Here is a 12488-nt window from a genome sequence, read left to right as displayed (position 1 = left end):
CACTTTTAGGATGCTGCAATTCAGGAAAGCTTATATAAAAAAGTCTTTACCTCTCAGACTTCACTCTATATAACTTGTTGCGCTGAAAAGAAAGATCATGTTTTGGTCACATACTGATTACTTCTTAGGAATATAATCGTTGGGATGATAGTATCATTTAACGAAAATGGCATTTCAGAACACTATTAGCTTAATTATATTCAGGTGTTTGAAGCTGTTGCAGATAAAGATACATTTGTATGGCTATCTTGGTGGGTAATGAGTTTTCTTCATAGCTTATGGTATAGGATAAAACATACTACTTACCTATATCATTTCTGAGAAGTGATTAGAGCTTAGGTGAAGGATATTCATGGGTAGCAGTAACATGAAGAGGGTGGCCTTGTTGGGCAGTAATAATTTTGTGAAGTATGCGTGCCTGATTGCTGGAATACAGCTGAAGGCATCTTTGACTTCTTTTGGCAGGCCAGGGCAGCAGTGCAGAACGTTGCGTTCTGCAGAGTCTGAGCTACCTTATGCCAGAGGTGTGATAATCTCAGTCGGAATTCTAGGAGGATACTTAACAAAAGCAAGAATTAGATAAGCTGTATGTGTGTGTATATACATATATAGATATGTATGTATGTATGTTTGTTTGTTTTTTTCTTTCAGAGGGAGACAAGCAAGAGTCTTCTGTGTTCTGTGACTCCAAACAGTTTAATCCAGGATTACAGCTTTATCGAGCTGCCTTTGAGAAGAATCTTCCCGATATGGCAGAAGCATTGGCCCATGGAGCTGAAGTAAACTGGGTTAATACAGAAGAAAACAAAGCAACACCACTCATTCAGGCTGTACGGGGGGTACGTGATCTACAGCATCTTGATGAATGCAGGGAGAGGGGAAGGGGAATAATAGGGATATTTCTGTTGTTCCTTTTGAACTTGCCCTGCTAGTGAATGTTCATAGGATAGTGAAGCTATCTTTACAAAGCGCTCTCAAAATTGTTCCTGAACTACTTTTTCTTGTTCATGTTTTGTTCAGGGTTATATAACCTAGTAGTGTTTAAATTTAGCATAGAGGCAAATCCCTCTTGTTTCCCTCACCACATGGCTCTGTGGTGAGAAGGTAGAACAGGATTTGGCTCTAATACTAGAGATTTGGTGCTGAGTTGTTTCTCTGCTTTTACTCCATAGGGCTCGTTGGTTACTTGTGAATTCTTACTGCAGAATGGTGCCAATGTGAACAACAGAGATGTGAAAGGAAGAGGACCCCTGCACCATGCCACGGTTCTGGGGCACACTGGGTAATTCACTGTTCCAGAACTTGTAAATGGTCACCCTTTGTTCTGTTGGTTAATTTGAAGTTTCTTCAAATCCCCAGATACTCTGGCACCCTAATATATTTCAGATAATCTAGATTTTTCTTAACCTTTTGTGTTGAACAAGGAAATAACATTTTAAGTTAGTAGCTTTATCAAAACACTCCTATAAACACTTAGGTCCATTTTGTAAAAACATGTATTTAATAATGCTTTGAAATATGATGAACTTCTAGTGAAGATCTGTGGCATGCATTCTAGTTCTTAAAAAACAAGAAGCAGGTAGGAGAAATATATGGTGAATGAGAGCCAGGGCTGTTTCTGGTTTACCCCTCCTGTCTCTTGCCCAGATAATGTATCTCATTTCAAATTGTACTGTATCACATTTTGACTACTGGAATTGTGAATTCTAACTGAAACTCTTGTGTGCCAACTTAATACAAATGAGGATGTAATAATGATTTGTGGTGCCAAGGCTCTTTGCATACATGGATTCTCAAGGGTGCTAGTTGACAGCTTGAGAGTTGTGAAGAAGTAAGCTCTGTTAGTATGCCCTCTTCATGTAGATGAAGAATGACAGTAGCATAGAAAAATATGAAATCAGTCTCCATTGGGTAGAGGCATCTGTGTCTCAGGAGTCTTTACTGCATTGATTTATCCTGCTCAGTGGTTCTCTTCCGTAATGGGTAAAATGGATGAGGTCTTCTGGTTCTGCAACCTAAGATGACACAGAAAAGTAGAGACCTGCTGTTAAATGGTTCAACTCCTTGCTGCCCTGGCATGATTTGACAACTGACCTATTCTTTAGTGTGGATTAAATATCTAAAGGTTTTTCTTAATACTGTGCTAACATCCTAGAATCATTTTAAAAAAAATAGTGATGTTCTGACATGTTCAAGAGACTTTCAGTGGTTTAAGCCAAACGTATTGGATCCAGCCTATTTGTTCACTTGCTTTTATCTTTTGTTGTTGTGGAAATTATTCTTAAATGCTTTTTCTAAACAGACAAGTGTGTTTATTCCTAAAACGAGGAGCAAACCAGCATGCTACTGATGAAGATGGGAAAGATCCATTGAGTATAGCTGTAGAAGCTGCAAATGCAGATATTGTAACATTGTAAGTCGCTTGTTTTGTTTTTAACTAGGTAGTAGGTTTTCCTACTCTGCTTTGAAGTTTAATATGTAAGACTGTCAAAATTCCTTTGCACAGAAATGGGGAGAGCAAAAAGAAATAATTGAAGAGAGGGTGCCGTTTCAATAGATAACATCACTGAGGAGATTCAGAAACAAACTGTAGTTCTAGGATTTCAGTCTTTTCCTGTGCTTTAAAGATGACATTCTTCTTTTGTTTTCTAAACCACAGGTTGCGTTTAGCAAGGATGAATGAAGAAATGCGTGAATCAGAAGGACTGTATGGACAGCCAGGTCAATACTCTACTAATAACCATACTGAGATGCAGTATAGGAAATGTATTCAGGAATTTATCAGTTTACAATTAGATTCTTAGTTTTTGAGCAAAATTTAAAGTAGCTTCATACAAAGTGTTTTTTATAAACAACATGTACATGTTAAAGCATCATTGAAATTCACTGTTATACTGTCTCTGATTATTCAGAGTACCTAAAAGGAGTGTTTAAAATATATAATTTTAATTGTGTATGTTAGTGCATCCATTACCGATCTGTTCTGCTGTTAGCTCTTTACAGTTTTCTTCTATTGACATTCCCCTGAAATTCATGCAGTGTTAGGATTTACCTGATGTTGTTTGATAGCAGCCTTTTAACCTGGGTTGCTCAGCAACACTCAAGGAGTTTCTTATTACAGGGTATCATTCTTTTTCCTGTGGACTTTTTTTAATCAAACAACCCCCAAACTTGCACACTGATGTAAAAATGTGCATCTATTTAAAAATAACTCCAGGCAGAAATAGAAGTGGATTATTTATTTTTAAATATTTTATTTGTGATACAAAGAACATCAAACAAAATACTCAAGTACATATTTTTGTACATAAAATACTTTAACATTTGATGAAAAAAGTTGGCAGACACTTGACCCAACTGTTACAAGAAAGTAACAAATTACATTTAATGAATATAAGTACAACTTATTCTCGGGCACTTGGTATGAACTTACATTGTGTTCTGATGTGGTATTTATGCAAGCCATTTCTTCTATTATGATATACTTCCATAGGACTGATTTCAACTCATGCAGATATCAATAATGAAGACAATTGATTGTTAAGTTAGTGTCAGCTAAAAGCATGTAATAACTGACAGTAGTGAAAGTAAAACCTTCCATTTTCAAGGCTTAATATTTTATGGTGCTGAGTACTCTTAGGTCACTCCTGTGAAGCCCTTACGTGTTTGCCATTGATTCATAAAGACTGTTTGCGCTTACATCTTTTACCAGGTTGGAACTGGGATGTCCACAAGCAGCAAGGTTGAGTCTCATACCAATATCCCAGATGAAGTCTATAAAATAAACCCAATTTATGCATGTCAAAGATTCTCCCCAAGGAGAGATCTTCAAATTGATCTTTAGACAAAACTCTTAGGAGATTCAAATTAAAACAAAAGTACTGTAGACACTCAACCATTTGAGTAATTTCTCTGGAGAAGCAACAGATAACTTACAAGTAAACACTGGGTTATGAGCTTAAAAGAAGAATTCCCTCCTCAGAAAATGCTGCACGCCACAGATCTTAATGTCTATTGCCTATTTGAATGACCATTTTGAATGTAAGGCTGTTACCTGATTATAATGCATTCTGCATCACTGACAGGCTAAAGGTTACAAATATCAATGTATTATTTGCTTCTCCTCACTTTCATTTTAAAAAGATAACTATCAGTTTCAAATAGTAAAATGCATTTGTTTTGAGGGAGGGAGGTATTTTAATTCAAAAGCTCTGTGCTAAAATCATAAATGAGTATCTTGGATCATTTAATTGACATGTCACAAATATAAAAGTATTTGAAACCAGAAATTGTTTGTATAATATGTACAAAAAGCCTAAATTTGTTATTGAATATTACAAGTCTTACCTTAGTTTTCATTCATAACAATACAGGCACTTATATACATGAAAACACAAATGTCTGTTTAAACTGGAGTTGTTCGGATGTGGAGGGAAGAATATTTTCCCTGACATCTTGTTTAAAAGATTTTTAGACAGATTTTTCAGATAGGTAGATTTAAAAAAAAAAAAAAAAAAAAAAAAAAAAGCTAGCTAAGGCTTTAATTTTAAAATATCTTGGTGTGTTTGTAGTACGTTAGACTCTAGAGACTGTAATTGACACGAGGATCTGATTATTCTGGATATTATACAGACATACACTGAGAGAATCTCTGGTCCATTTTAATGGGCGAGAGTCGACAGAGAGCAGAGCCTCCTCAAGGGACAGAGCTTCCCCAAATCAAAGGGAGGGTATCATTAGAATAATTATTAAACCACAAAGTGTAACACAGTGCTCCAGCCAGGAGATCTTGCTGCATCTTCTGGTGGTCTGTATCTGCTCTCCTCGATTCTTGACTTGAAGTTTCTTTAGAAGTTTGTGTGTTAATGTTTGCGAGGCTGCTAGAATAGTTGTTTAAACTTGCAAGTGTAAGCACAAAACCTCTTTGCTGTCATAACATATAATATCTTTAGTTGGTCATAGAGGAGGCAGGTCTTTTTCACTGCAGATACCTGTCAAAATATCTGCACTACCCTTATTTATCACTCTCCTTTTCCGAAATTACAATTTTAGAAGAAAATAAGGATTTTTGAAGACAATTATATGCTAGGTGGAAGTTGTATAAGGGTAAATATTGATGCAAGTTTGCTGTCATTGGAGTAAAGTGACCTGCATACTTACCTACTTCAGTATGCTGTTGATGAACAATTACTAGTGTAGTTAATGGCATTAACATTTCTGGTTTAAAGATACCCTGTTGGTTGGAGCTATTGAGGGATTGTATATATTGCTTTGCCAGCTACAGTGTGTCTTCCAACATATTCTCAGAAAAATGGGAATTAGCTGAAACTAGCTTGTTCCACAAGATGTGCATTTCTGGTGGTAGAAGCCATATGCACCATGGTACTATTTTTTTGTGTAAAACTTGAGTGCTCACCTTCTGGTGCTACAGTATGTCTGCTAACTTTGATATTACTATTGCTACTCTTTCTTCCTATCTTTTCTTGAATGTATAACGTGTGCCTTTTAAGTTACTCTGGTGTTAAATGGTAAAGTAGTGCTATAGTATTTTTGTATATAAAAACTGCACTTTAGGGAAAATCTTGCTTGGAAAGCAAATTTCCAGAATTAAACTTTAAAATAAGATTTTAAAATAACGTTTACAGTATTAAATATTTTAAGACAGCATTACAGGCAAGGGGCACTTTATTTAATATTTTTGTATGTAATATTTTTGTTGTCATCTATATAGCCAAAAATGAGCCTCAAATGTATCTTGCAAAAATAGCTTTTTTTTTTTCTATCAAGTTTATTTGAAAGAGCCAAATATGGCAACTTGAACTACAGTATTAGTTCACCAATGGAACCCATTTCTGTATTAAAAGCATAATTGCTTGCATTATACAGGTTTGATTCTGGTTTGTGCTTTACATAGCTACTTTGGTGAACATTCACAACTTTTCATTCTGTGCTTATCTCCCAGCGCAAGCAATTATCAGAAGCTGTAATGATAAAAAGTGTTGTGTGTGCCTGTTTCATCTCAAGAACGTACTTGAAGCTGAACCTGAGAACCAAAAGGGAATTTCAGTAGAGCAAACTTCCGAGTAGTGTAGTATTGAATTTGTTTATCCTTTAATGACTGGGAAGAATTCTGTGTTGTTACATTTTTATATAAAACATGATGCTACATTAAATACTTTTGGAAGGTCAGTTATCATTTCTGAAAGTGTTTTCAGATGAATGCAGTCTTATCTCAAATACCTTAAAAAGATAATGGTTCTGGTACTGGAAATGTACACTAAAAAAGCTGGAAAAATGAAATAGTGTTTTGGAAAAACAAAACAACAGCTTTTCATTGCAGTACAGTTTTTTAAATTATTTTATAAAGTCCTTTTTAAAAAATGTTCACTGGAAATAAGCAGTGCAATATTACTTTTAGTTTCTCTAACATCCTTTATCATGCTCAACATATGTGATGGGAGAGATCTTGGTGTTGGTTGCTTTGTCATGGCATTAATCAAGCTGTCAGCAAAGAGCAGGAGTGCTGGGCTCCTGTGTCCTGTGCAACTTTAGTCTTGTTGGGAACAAGACATTCAAATTTGGACAGCTGCATTTTTCCTAATTGGACAAAATATGTATTTAATTCCCCTTGAAGTCAGTACAGTATAATTAATGTTTTAAAATGAAACTTGAACTCAAGGCTCAAAATGCAGATTTAAAAAAAAAAAAAAAGAAAAGAAAAGAAAAAGTGCAGCTGAGTTGAATCAGATGCTAGTGTCCCTTTTAGAGTGGTAGAAGAATGCCTTGACAATGATTCAAAAACTAATCATTCTTGAATGTTTCTCTGTGTAGAAAGGTCAGAGGGAGGGAAGGAGACCCAGGGGAATGTGTTGCTTTCTCTCATTTTGGGATAGATCCATACTAGTGGTCAGACTGTGTTTAAACACCAAGTGAAGGGTGAAGACAAGAAACATGAAAATGTTTAAGGAAAAGATTGTCACTGTGTTATAGAGAAACCTAGGAGAGGTAATGAATGTCCAGGAATGTGTGTAAAAAATAACTTATACTTGCTAAAGTAGTAGACAAAAAGCATTTATGAACATTAATTTCCCCAGTTACATAGGATTGCTTTTTTTATGCTATTGTTTGCTAAATGTTCCTTTTGTGGAGAGCTGTGTTGTAAGACTTCTGCCCCATGCCCCAAGTAAATCTTTATTTATGCCGTAATTCTACTTTCATGAAGAGAACCCTGGTCAGCACTTCCTTTCAAAAACAAATATTTTATTCTTTAATAGCTAATAAACATTTTTCTTTTACATTGCTTTAAAATGCTTGCATTTTCCTTTCTAACTTTGAACTTTCCTCTGTGTGGCTGCCTTTGAGGTACTGGGTCAGGTATAGTTTGGCTTCGTTTAATTTGCTTCTACAGAACGTGCATGCAATTAAACAGTCTCAGAGTTCACATCAGCATCATTCCATCTATAAGAAATCTTTATATTTGAATACAAATGTTATTAAGTAATTGGTAGCTCATTAGGGCATTTGTGCAATGATGTGTGATTGTTAATGATCAGAGATGTTTGAAACTGTTTCCCTTTTTCTTTCTACCTAGGAGATGAAATTTATCAGGACATTTTTCGTGACTTTTCTCAAATGGCATCAAATAATCCAGAGAAGCTAAACCGTTTCCAGCAGTCAGATTCACCGAAGTCCTAAGTGTCAAGAAGGAAAAGAACCAAACCTGATCCTTCTCTTATAGTGCAAGGTTTTTTTTTTAAACTTTAACAGAATGAATTATATGCATTTTGCTAGATATTTAATAGTTTGGATAAATTGACCACTCTGATGTAGCTTTAGACTGTGGTAGCTGGGGAAATGTATAAAGGTTGTTCTACAGTACATATACCTCAGCAGTTGAAAATGCTTAAAAAAAAAGGAATACATGCTAGTAAGTTGGTCTGTGGCTCATACATGAAGTTAGCAGAACATAACTGTATGGGTTGCAGGCCCTGCATGACAGAATGATCAGGTCAGCTTTGCTAATGAGTATCTGCTACCATCATCAGTCTCCCTGTTGCCATAAAAAACATGCTTCTGACCAGAAAGTCTAGCTTGTTTTTTCTCAGTCTGTTTGAAAGGGAAATTGGATAACTTACTGAATCGTCCTTTGATTTGTGAGCCCGTTACTTATAAGATCCTCTTGTTCCTACACTGATTCTGGTTAGGAGTAGGCTGTTAATAACAGGACATAGTAACTTAAGCTCTTTTGCAAGCTCTTTTTTTTAGTGGAACCTTTGACACCAGGCTGGCCTTTACGCTAGTGACTGCGGGTCAGTCACAATAGGTATATATCTGGAAGGACCAAATTTCTAAGAGCAGTCTATCTTCCTTTTTTAATTTCTTGCTGTGAAGAAAGTTTTCTTTTAGATGAGCATGTGGAGCCTTTCATGAAAAAAATAAATTTGATCCTACTGGCTATGATGTGGGGGTTTTCTTTCTTTTTTTTTTTTCCCCCCTCCTCCTCCAGTATCTTGACACCAACATTTGAAACTTGAGACATAAAAGTAAATATTGAGCCCAAAGGGGTTTAGTCTAGAATTGTCGTGTGACGGCTGTGTGTCACCTTTTCCCTTTGCTGTTCTCGGTATTAGCCCAAAGCCAGCTACGTATAAAAGCACACATGTAATGCAGTCATCTTAAATTTAGGCCAGTCCTTTACATCACAGCATGCTGTAATATAATGTGCAAAGCTGTATATAGATACATGTTCTCTGAACTAAGGCGTGCAGAAGAAAATCTGGGAATTTCACTCTACGCTTTTTGCAAAGTAACAGATGAGCATAGTCCCCAGCGGTACGCTCAGGGCAGCAACCTAAGCTTTTCTCAGTAAGCTCCACTCTGCAGATGTGCGTGCATAAATGATGTCTGTAGATACATGTTCATGCATGAGAACACTTAGTATCTAGATAACAATCTCCTGAAGCTACATGCCAGCAGATGCAACTCCTTATGCTCTATTTGTTTTGAGAAATTAAGGAAAATTTTGGGTAATGTAAAATCAATGTGAATTTTTTTTATAATCTTATTAACCACGGCAGTATGCTAGCCTGCTGTTTAAGTGTATTTGGGAAATGAGTTAGCTTTTTTTTCAAGCTGGCTAAGCAAAAATGGGTAAAGAATTTCTGTAAATTATGGTAAAATTAAACTTTCTGGCATGTTAATTTTTAACAGTATTTTAAATATTTATCATTTTGCAGCAAATGTGTAATAACGCATCAAATATGGATGATTCTTGATGCTGAGTTAATAGCATTTTAGAAGTATTTTGATAAATCCTTTATCCAAGTAGAAGAATCTTACAAAACAGTCTTTGCTTTGTCTATGGTCTAATGATGCTAAGAAAAGCAGTTTCTGCCCATTTAGAAAATGCATTTATTCTGAATAGTAAAAAACTTAATCTCATCTGCAAGCAGTAACTTCTAATAAGCTGTTTTCTTAAATAGCTGTCTATGAAATGATAGAGTAGTTCCTGATCTGTAGTACTTAACAGCAGTAGATCTTTAGTCAGTAGATCTTAGAAAACAAAATTCCCAGTGTACAGATGGGACAATGTAAGATATGGCTATGTATAGTATACACTTTAGATATATTTTCTAAAGATTTGTGTCTTTTGCAGCCTATGTGACAGGCAATGTATAATGCAATTGGCCGTAATGTAAAGCTTCAATGGCATAATCATTTTCTCTCTCCATGCTCATGGGAAAACATCTGAGACATTTATTTCCGACTTTCATGTCAGAGACCACGGGCAGTGTTTGCTGTCCTAGCCCCTCGGATCCCCTTGAAAATTTTTGCACGATGGCTTCCTGCAGCTTAAAAATGTCTCTGTTGTAGCTCTGCAGATCGTTCCCAGCTCTCGTGTGTGTGGGAAGCAGCGTTGGTCCGTTAATGCTAAATGACTAACACTTGAGCTGCGGGTTGTATTACTCTTTTCAGGAGCTTTGGAGTTGCAATGATTCAAGCAGCAGGTGTGACACCTTTGAGCCTGCAGCCTCATTCCCTGATCCTTTTAGGTATGCTGAGATATCCAGTATAAAATGCATCTGGATAAAGCATTTTTCAGATCAGGTGTAATGCATGTGTTATGATGTTACTCATCAGCAAATACAAATATGCCATTAAGTTGTGTGAAATGTATTGAGGGTTTACTCCTGTCAGACACTGGCAGGTTCGGTGCTCCAGGGCCTCTGTGCTCTGCAGGATTCAGCCCTCAGTAATACAGAGCATGTCCGAGTCCAATGCGTTGAAGACTGGGATTTGCCTGTCAAGTTCTGGATCAAGTACTACTGTTCTGCTGAGCAGTATTAGGAAACTTCTGGTTTTATTACAGTATGAATCTGAATATAACTTGAATTCTAGGTAGTAAGGCTCTGCTGTGTGTTAGCAACATCTCGTACCATGTACCAGATAATGGGAAGCTTCAGTTCCAGTTCAGGTTTGTCTGTAGGTGTGAAATACAATAGGTCACAGTCGGTGGGGTACAAAGCAGTATATTCTTAACAGAACTTAAAATAATGAGCATTCATAGGGATTTTCAGTAACTTACTATATAAGCCACAAAAGGATTTTATTGTATTCCTCCTCGTCAGGGTTAGATCACGTGTTCCAAAAGTGTCTTAGAAAGACAAATGTGTAAAAGCTCAACATATATTTTAACATCCTGATTTCAGAGGTATATTTTACTTATGTTGCATGTTGATTAAGATGGCAGCTGTGTTGTCTCATTACAGTGGTCTGTACAGTTTTGATCGTTCGATTAGGTTTCCTATTTTATGGAACGTTTTCCTACTTTGTATCGGTACTGTGCATATAAACTTAGGTATTTCTGAACTATCTCACTGAGTAATGCCACTGCATTGTATTCGACGTATGGAAGCTAGTTCCCACTCTGCGTTTGGGTGACACAGCAGCGGGTAAGAGTCTCACTGTGCTTCCGCAAGCTGCACATACTGCAGCTTGAACATACGTTTCTGTTGTTCATTAGTATGTTGTAGACCTTAGCCTCTTTACCTATTCTTTACCAATTGGGACAAAATCCAGCAACTCACTGAAATCAGTGGCAGCCTTTCCGCTGGTTCCTGAGGCTTTGGATTGTCCCCTTACTGGCTTATAACCGTAGTGTGTTAAAGGATCCTGTGCTGATATTGCATTTTTCACTCCCTGGGGTTCTGTATTTAACCTGTTTGTGTTCAGAGCTGAAATAGCTTTAGAAAAGGAACCAGACTTTCCAGCTGCTGTCAGCAAATCCCCCCCACCCGCATATAAAAGGCAGTTTCTCCTGTTTTGCATTGGGCTGTCAGTACACAGCATGTTGTCCCAATTATTAGAGTTCTTTGATAGAGCAAAAGTTTTGCAGCACTAAGGGAAAAAAAGTGAGAAACGAGGGTCAGCAGAAGACTGGCTGTTTCAGATGGCTGCGGAGAAGCAGCAAAATCCCGTTTTAAAGAATGCATGTTAACTCTGCATTTTAATAATAATAAAAAATCTCTAAAGGGCACAATAAGTATAAAAGGGCCATCTGATAGAATTTAAAATAACATGTAAACACTCTAAGAACCAAAGGGAGTAATATTTTTTTACACTGTTAAAATGATTACACTAATTCTTAAATATACTGAATATTTTAAAAGTCAGTTTTGAAAACTACCCTTCTGTCTGCTCCTACAGATGGACACTTTTTTTTCCTAAACTAAAGTGTGCTTTGGTTTGTACCCCTTGTTTGTACAGCCCACCGTCGCGCTCCCTGTGAGCTTGCAAAATGCACTTTTTTAAAATGGGGGCAGACGGCTCCACAAGGGTAAAACTGGGGAAAAGGATGAAATTACCACTTTGGGATATGCCCTTTCTCGTGCTTCCCTTATCTTTCTATAGACAGTGTTTACTTGTTTCTCTTCCCATGGAAGGAGATGATAGAGGAGGAAAAAGCCTGCTCACTTTTCTGTTAAAATCCCCAATTTCCCATGTTGTGATAGAAATCACTGAGACGACATTGTTTCCTCAAGCTGGAGCGTTAGTCTGTTTGAAAAATAAACTTTTTTTTACTTACCTATCTGTCCATCTATACTTGCTGTTTTTTAAACATTCCCTCGCTAAATGCTTATGTTCTTGTGAATTCCCCCCCTTAAGGCGTACCTGTAAAGAACATATAACCAGCCCTAGTTTGCATTTAATGGGTCTGTAGACTTTGTACCTACAACTTGAATGTAGCTTTCTGTAGTTTGTTATTGTAAATGAGGAAAAAAAAATTATCTTTGTAGTTACTCAATGTACATTCTGTAAGGACTGTAAATACTCTACTTGATTAAAACTTTGTATGCTGTGACAGGGCTGCGCGCCGCGTGCTTCTGTTAAAGCTCCTCCTCAGGCGCAAGGGACGCGCGGGGGTAGTAGGAGCAGGGGCGGGGCGGGGCCAATGGAGGGGGCGGGGCCGGGAGGGGCGCTTCTGCGCG

At 37.0% G+C, this 12488-nt stretch overlaps 1 protein-coding gene across 2 annotated transcripts in view; it reads left to right on the top strand.

The window, feature by feature from the left end:
• ACAP2 (ArfGAP with coiled-coil, ankyrin repeat and PH domains 2) overlaps window positions 1-12361 on the top strand; it is a 77065-nt gene extending 64704 nt beyond the window's left edge. For both annotated transcript variants that reach the window (XM_064516818.1, XM_064516819.1), the window contains 5 exons: window positions 652-839; window positions 1173-1282; window positions 2303-2413; window positions 2660-2721; window positions 7592-12361. In XM_064516818.1, coding sequence (XP_064372888.1) covers window positions 652-839; window positions 1173-1282; window positions 2303-2413; window positions 2660-2721; window positions 7592-7695 — 575 coding nt within the window. In that variant the 3' untranslated portion in view covers window positions 7696-12361. The remainder of the gene's footprint in view (window positions 1-651; window positions 840-1172; window positions 1283-2302; window positions 2414-2659; window positions 2722-7591) is intronic.
• Window positions 12362-12488: the final 127 nt, after the last annotated feature.

The sequence above is a fragment of the Dromaius novaehollandiae genome, chromosome 9 (assembly GCF_036370855.1).
Source record: "Dromaius novaehollandiae isolate bDroNov1 chromosome 9, bDroNov1.hap1, whole genome shotgun sequence".
NCBI lineage: Eukaryota > Metazoa > Chordata > Aves > Casuariiformes > Dromaiidae > Dromaius > Dromaius novaehollandiae.
Note: the sequence above shows the minus strand (reverse complement) of the source record. Positions and strands in the feature narration are given on the sequence as shown.